At 41.8% G+C, this 8,239-nt stretch overlaps 1 protein-coding gene across 1 annotated transcript; it reads right to left on the bottom strand.

The window, feature by feature from the left end:
- Positions 1–1,127: 1,127 nt before the first annotated feature.
- LOC105022912 (beta-1,4-galactosyltransferase 1-like) lies at positions 1,128–8,144 on the bottom strand. The gene is made up of 7 exons (XM_010891682.5): positions 7,855–8,144; positions 6,973–7,041; positions 6,613–6,848; positions 5,851–6,038; positions 2,356–2,478; positions 2,062–2,166; positions 1,128–1,903 (listed from the first exon to the last, which is right to left on the bottom strand). The coding sequence occupies exons 1-7, from the start codon at positions 8,087–8,089 to the stop codon at positions 1,753–1,755; spliced, it is 1,107 nt and encodes a 368-aa protein (XP_010889984.2). The 5' UTR covers positions 8,090–8,144; the 3' UTR covers positions 1,128–1,752.
- Between the last annotated feature and the right edge of the window lie 95 nt (positions 8,145–8,239).

Here is an 8,239-nt window from a genome sequence, read left to right as displayed (position 1 = left end):
CTAAACGGAACCTCTCAACCTCACGCACGATCTCAGGCTCCTTCCCCACCAGCAAGGTGACATTCCACATCCCTAGAGCCAGTTTCCGTGTCCAGAGATCGGGTTGTCTAGGCCCCTGCCTTCGACTGCCGCCCGATCCTCTTCGCACCGGCCCCTTATGGTCCCTCCCGTGGGTGGTGAGCCCACATCTCCTGCACTAGTAACATTTGTCCAATAGCTAACGTTAGATGGGGACATTGGGGAATGGGGTTATTTGCATACATATTATCAAAGTTTCAAAGGACCATTTGATAACCTGAATTCGACTTTATACATTGGTTCTTGTGACATATTTGATTAATTTCCAGGCTCAGCACAGATATGCATGTCTTGTGCTAGCCGGCCAAGGCCAAAGTGTGATTAAAGTGCTCCTGTGCATCATGCAAAGAATGACTCACAACAGGCAGAACTAATACTAGGTATTCTGGGTGTTTTTGTTTTAGTGACATGCATACACAGGCTGTTGTAATAAACCTGAAACTTACAGTTGAATGAAGTCATTACCTCACCCAATCATAGGGTGTTTACCATGTAATAGTCCAAGTAAATGTAGATTGATGCAGATAATATTGGGGTGTGATTAGTTTGAGTATTTGCACTCAGCTACAGACACATGGGTACAAATTGTCTGCATTATATACACCTGGGTGTAAATAGATTATTTGGCCTACTTCCACCCCTGGTTCAAATAGCATTGTTGGCTACAGAAACCTGGGAGCTTCTGCCAACATTTATTTAGCCCAGGGTTAAAATAAATAAATCATTTATTTATTTAGCCCAGGGTTAAACTGTTAATCTAACCTGGGACCAATCTTAGCCTTGGGCTCAGAAAGTACAGGGCTTAGAACAATTCAGTGTGAAATGGCCTTATGTGGCTTAAAGTAACTACTATATGTTAGTATCACAACATACACAGTTGTTTAACAATGAATTATTTTTGCTTAGTGACTGATTCCATCAAACAGGCTGTGCATGTTTCTGTTGGTAAAAGCTTCAATGATACAAACATTTGTTTCCTCCTGATCTGAGTGACCCAATCAAAACATGTTATAAATTATTGACCTATGAATGAATAACTTGGTCAATCATGGAAGTGGAGCTCATTTTATTTTAATATAAACAGCTGGGAAATTCACAATAAAACACTTATATACATGTACATAGATTAAAATCTGACAAAAAACAGCCCATACATTTGATCAACAACAGTATTGGAAAGTAAAAAAGTAGAGCTTAGTTATATGGACAAAAGTCCATAATTCAATATAAACTGAATTAATGCATTGTCTATAAAAACAATGTTTAAAACAATTTCCACCACAGTAGAATTATTTTGATGGTTGTAGTTGTGCAATTGTCCCATTAACCTCAGCTCCGACCAAAATAAGTGGTAATTTCTGTGTTGGAACATCATGATTTATGGAAGCAGCACTTGAAGCTAACTTGGTCATGGTGACACTTCAAAGATGAATACTAGGTCAGTTGTGGTCATACAGCCTTGCATTATAAACCACCCAGCACCTCTTGGATGTGAGGTCCTTTACCTTCACCTGGGCACCCCCTTGGTCAGATGCCATTGCTGTTTCTCTCGGTGACCAGTGAAGCGAAGCTCCTCATCAGTGCATTTGGTGGACTGGTCTTCTGGCCCAGGCAATAGTCATTTTTTTTCTTTCTTTTTATAAAATGTTTTCAGCAATTGTGAACATTTAGTTCTTATTCTCTTATTTCAATTTTTTTTGGCTCCCCCACATCTACTGTAATCTTTGTGAACAGGATGTGTTTTTCCACTGCAACAACTTTGTACTCAAGGGAGTTGAGGCCATCTTTGTCCATCATCCTCTTTGTGTGAGCTACTCTTTCGAACCTGCAGTGCAAGATGGTCAAAATCGTCAATATCTAGGGCTGGTTTTGCAGACACAAATTAAGTCTCGAATTAAAATCTGTCTGCAAACTGGGGTCCTAAAATGTAGTTATATAACAAGTTTTCCATATTTTAGAACCTAATATTTTGTATGGTTTTACCTGTGAGGGTTTGCTTCATTATTTTTGTCTCTTGCGTGTTGGATCATCCGGCATTTTCCAATGTCACTGTTTGGGCGAGAGATTGTCATTCCTCTGTTCTTCACCCTAGGTAAAGACAAATGGCAATTTGAACCAAATGGAAAATGCACCACTTAAACTGTTTTCTTCCAAAAAAACATAAGGGAAAGATTACTCTTACAATGTGTAGTTAGCATGACTTACTGAACAGACACAGATTATGATGCAACCAACAGTGAGGCTATGCTAAATGGGTATGAGAAATAATTGTCTTGCCTGTTGAAAATGTCATCATCTTCACCACCCCAACCCCAGTAGGTGTTTGGAAACCCATTAATTTTCTGGATCTGTTCCTTACTCAATGAACAGACACCACCAAAGTACTGACTGTAGGGTAACCTATGGACCAGATAAAGATAATACAGATTTTATTTACAGTATGTGGTGTACAGTAGTATATTCACAAGTAGGTGGTAATTTACAGATTTCTAAATACAAAAAACACAACAGTAGATCAAAAAAGCTCCACAACTTGGAGCACATTTTACACTGACTGCGTTCAACACACAAGCACAGTGTTCCATTTGGAAAGTCGTGTTTCACTTTGACATACTTGGTCATTTAATGTACAACTTCATATAAAACCTCCTTTTCTGCAGTTGCAATAATGATTTTTCTTAGTTAACTTTGGTTAGGAATATTAACTTTGGCTAAAATACTGTATATATTTGGCTTTGTTTTGCCCACTGTGTTCAGATTGACAGTACAGAATCACTACTGTAAGTCCCCAGATTTGTGTCTTCAGTAGGATTCAAACCTGCAACCTTGTTGTTGGTAATGTTGTGCCCCAACAACTGAGCCACAAAAGATTGCCTGCTGCATTGCCTATGTAAAGTACATTGTTACCATCATATATTGTCAATTTATTTCACATGGCAGTGACCACAATGGGTATCCATATATGAGGGGTTTGAACACTTTCAACATGGAGCAAGACAGTCAGCATGTCCCCATATGTCAGCATGTCCCCATATGTCAGCATGTCACCCTACGTCAGCATTTCACCCTACGTCAGCATTTCACCCTACGTCAGCGTGTCCCCCTACGTCAGCGTTTCACCCTATGTCAGCGTGTCCCCCTATGTCAGCGTGTCCCCCTATGTCAGCGTGTCCCCCTATGTCAGCGTGTCCCCCTATGTCAGCGTGTCCCCCTATGTCAGCGTTTCACACTATGTCAGCGTGTCCCCCAATGTCAGCGTGTCCCCCTATGTCAGCGTTTCACCCTACGTCAGCGTGTCTCCCTATGTCAGCGTGTCCCCCTATGTCAGCGTTTCACACTATGTCAGCGTGTCCCCCTACGTCAGCGTGTCCCCCTACGTCAGCATTTCACCCTACGTCAGGGTGTCACCCTACGTCAGCTGTGGATGAGCCATGTTATGACATCACTGTGGACTAAGGGCAATTTTTCCCACACTGCATAAAGATATTCATTGTGATGAGAAGGTAACATCACCCAATGTGTGAATCCAATTCTCTTACTGGTTTGCCCACTTTTAAGCAAAATGCTCTAGTTGTTTTTGAACTATTGAGGAAGGTTGTCTCACATTTCTATGAAGAACAAAATCCGTATGATTTTCCAAGTATGCACTGTTTGCTTCAGGTTCTGACCCAAGATCTTGATTCTATTTAAGTCTGGATTTATTAGGCCATACCAAAACGTTAGATTGGTTTCTTTTTGTCAGTTCTGATGTAGACTTGCTTGCCTTCTGGATCAGTTTTGCTTGGATGGATATGCTGACATTCAATGCCTGGCAATGTAGATGGACTGACTTCTTGCCTGTTGTGTCCTGTCTGGGGCCTCCCCCGGATAGGGCCACAGTGTCACTGGACCCCCTGTCTCAACCCCAAGGTTTTACACTTCTATATTATTGTGCCGGGGGAGTAGTGGTCAGTTCTCCTTCTCCATTGTAAATCCTTGTAAACCTAAGGTATGCACTCTAAATGTTCCTTGTCTCTTGCCCCTTTTAAATTTAGGAGGACATGAGGTCTTGGCCCACACCTCCCGAGTACCAGGCTCTAAACACTCATTCCTGCCACTGTCCAAAGTCCTCCTGGTTGTGTTGCAGATCACGACGATGCCTGATTATTCCAGCCTATTCATAGCCTTTGTTACTGTCCAGAAGTGTCCGGGTTACGAGGTAGCCAATCATGCCCACGGGAATACGTTGTTCATGAAGCGGCATTGGGTGTTTAAATTGCTGAGTAGCCAAGCGCATGCACACATCCCGTCAGGTTATGCAGGTGCTGTAGTTCAATAATGTATGTAAATAAGATAATGGTGCACACATAGCTGGAGGGATTAGGGGTGGGGGTGGAGTGCTGCAAGAAAAATGCCCACCACTGTGATAATCTGATCTAAATGCAGTAACTAGGCACTGTTTTTTTGAAACTGTAGTCACCTGATGCAAAATGGAGGACAACTTGGCCTGCTCAGCATTTGTATACACGCCACAGAGCCTGAAACAATTTGTCGAATTGTTTCATGCAGTACACCTGTATGGAAACATCTGCATTTGTTACGTTCCTCCATTTATTTTTTTCCTTGAATTTGTCGCCCGTTTGTAGGACCTTTCACTCATTGGGATATCAATACCTGATGCAGAAATAACAGTTGGAATGTCAAATGAAATCACTTAGGAGCCTTAATAGTGTCTTGCTATGTATTTAACAGTCTATCATGGTCTGAAAAACAAAAACTGGAACGAGTCAGTTTGTTAGACATGGTTATTGTCCATCCATCCATCATCTTCCGCTTACCCGGGGCCGGGTCACGGGGGCAGCAGTCTAAGCAGGGATGCCCAGACTTCCCTCTCCCCAGACACTTCCTCCAGCTCTTCCGGGGGGACACCGAGGCGTTCCCAGGCCAGCCGGGAGACATAGTCCCTCCAGCGTGTCCTAGGTCTTCCCCGGGGTCTCCTCCCGGTGGGACGGGACCAGAACACCTTCCCAGGAAGGCGTTCCGGAGGCATCCGAAACAGATGCCCAAGCCACCTCAGCTGACCCCTCTCGATGTGGAGGAGCAGCGGCTCTACTCTGAGCTCCTCCCGGGTGACCGAGCTTCTCACCCTATCTCTAAGGGGTCGACCAGCCACCCTGTGGAGAAAGCTCATTTCGGCCGCCTGTATCCGGGATCTTGTCCTTTCGGTCATGACCCAAAGCTCATGACCATAGGTGAGAGTAGGAACGTAGATTGACCGGTAAATCGAGAGCTTCGCCTTGCGGCTCAGCTCTTTCTTAACCACGACAGACCGATACATCGACCGCATTACTGCAGAAGCTGCACCGATCCGTCTGTCAATCTCCCGTTCCATCCTTCCCTCACTCGTGAACAAGACCCCTAGATACTTAAACTCCTCCACTTGAGGCAGGCACTCTCCACCTCACATGGTTATTGTGTTGGACCTAATTCGAATAGGTATCATTTTGTATATCATTTGGTAGAGCATTGTTTCCCAAGGCTTTTTTAATACCCAAGTATTAGACATTTTTCCCTGAGTAACATGTATGAGGAAATATAACTAGAGTATTAGATCATTTCCCTGAGTAAAGGTTGAGGAAATATTACTCAAGTATTAGACATTTTTCCCTGAGTAACAGGTATGAGGAAACCAAGGAAACATAAATGCCTAGGTGATGAAACTTGTTAACTTCAAACATGCATGAACTAGGTATGGTAAACAACTGTGGAACTACAAAATAGGACATGACTCACTTGAAGCCAAACTTGTCCATGGACACAGACAGGTGTCTGGGCTGGCTGAAGCATCGGTAGGTGTTCCGGTCGTCCATGGGGATGATGTCCACGTCACTGAACACAAAGCAGTCGTAGTCATACTCTTTGAGGGCCTCTGTATAGCCGATGTTCATCAGCTTGGCCCTGTTGAACGTGCTTTCCTCGTCCTAGTGAGATGTGGATTTTACCCAGAGCCAGAGATAGAAAATTATCAGAAGGGAGGCATCCGATTTTCAAAGTAGATACCGATTAAATGCATTTTCAATATTCCAAGACTGCTAAACTAATGTCAATGAACAGGAAATACATCTCTCCTAATGAACAGCAGAATTGGTGACCATGTTACAGGGACTTGTCTCACAGAATTTCATTAATTTCAGGAAACCTTCAGTTGAATTAAAAGTGATAAATGGAAATGCCACCCCATTTAAGATAACATTTGTTTGTTATAGTAACTTTTGCCTGACTGATAGTTCAATAAAATTACATAATGTATAATGTCCTCAATGTTTTTGGATGATGTCAACAAACATATTTTTAGTTCATAACAAAGAGATTAGCATTTTGTTGATGTTAGTGAACACCACTCATCATCAACATAAAAGAATAAAGCAGATTGTTTTATTTTGAAGTAAAAAGATGTAAGATACGTTTCTGGTGACAGTAGTGTAACTTGTAGGGTAACCATAGTAAATTTTGTGTCCAGTGTAGAATTTCCAAAGTGTGTTGTTCTTGCTGTACCTGATTAATAACAAAGACACCATAGTCCAGCTGTTGGCGCTGTAGGAAAGGATGGAGGTAGTGGAGCCAAAACTTGAGGTGTTCCTCACGATTACGGAAGGGGATGATGACCGCAACCTTCTGAAGGGCGACGCAGTCGTCTGGCTTGTAGCGACCTCCGACCTGCAGATGTGGGTTCTCCTTCCTCACGGTCACCAAGCTGACCGGCGTAGAGAACTCAATTGTCTGGAGCCCCACTGCCGATTAGGAGTATGTGTAAATTCATAGGGGTACATATAAACTCACTTAGACCATCAGCCTAAAATGTATTTTTGTAATAATATACTGTAAAAAAAAATGTATATCCATGTGACCATGTACCAAGAAGTGGCGAGGGATCTAGGCATTTGTTTAATTCTTCGGCCTTGGCGATGATGGTCGCTGTAGTTACTGAAAAAGAAAATATGACATTGACTACTCCAGTCAAATACAGTAAGTGTTTTGTGCCTCACATGAACTTGAAACAGAGTGTATATATCATTGTGTTGTAAGCAATGTTTTTATTTTATGTCTCCTATAATACACAAAGTGAACTCAAAGCATTTGGACAGTACAATTTCACTTTTTGGGCTCTATATTCCAGCAGTTTGGATTAGATATGATACACTGACAGCCGCATTTAAGCGCAGACTCTGGTTTAATTTCGAGTATTTTCGTCCATAAAGGGAAATGACAGCTATAAACGACTGCATGCTTTGTACATACTGTAGTTTGCCAATTTTAGCATGCTTAATATTCAGACAGATTATCATTGTGTACAATAAGCAGGTCATGTTTAGTACTTTGATGCTAATTCTTTGCATGTGATGATGGCCTGAAGTCCCATAGACATCACCAGACCACGGATATCTCTGGCGATGCTCAGCATATTAAAGGCATGCGCAGTTGGATTCAGACCGGGTGATTGAATCAGCCTGTCAAGAACTTCAAATTATTTTTGGAATTACGATATAGACCATAAATGACGGTCATCGCTGTTTGACTGAATGCACTGCTTGTATTTAACTTTACTGTATGTCTTAAGATACAAAGTTGACGGCTAACTTTAAAAACAACCGTCAATAATATAAATTAGTCTGCCACAACCTGTGCTATGAGTTGGCATAAAAAAATAATAATCTTGAGACGCTTCAAACAGATCTATATAGTATCACAATGGCCATGTTTCTTGCATATAGTGTGCGATGACATTGTATTACTTACCACTGTTTTCCTTCAATGTTATGTGTCTCCAAAAGTCTGAATCTATTTGAAGATTAGTGTAAACAACTCCTGCCTTTAATCCATCTTCACTTTGGGTATCCTTTGAAATGTACAGTAAATCTTTATATCCAATATTTGATTCCGCTACATTTGAGTAGCTCAGATTATACCAAAAATATACAGATAATGAAAAGGCACCTAAAAACAAAAGGTAGCAGAATATTTTTTTCAACATCTCAGCGTCTGTGCCTGAAACCAAACTACCATACACATTTTCAGGTAACCGGTTTCCCCTTCACAATGTCTCATGAACCTGCCTGACCAGTTGTTCCGCTATTACATCATACTAGTGTGATACTACACATTTTCATCTGTGGTTAATCCG

The sequence above is a fragment of the Esox lucius genome, chromosome 25 (genome assembly GCF_011004845.1).
Source record: "Esox lucius isolate fEsoLuc1 chromosome 25, fEsoLuc1.pri, whole genome shotgun sequence".
Taxonomy (NCBI): Eukaryota; Metazoa; Chordata; class Actinopteri; order Esociformes; family Esocidae; genus Esox; species Esox lucius.
This window is presented reverse-complemented; position numbering and strand designations above follow the sequence as displayed.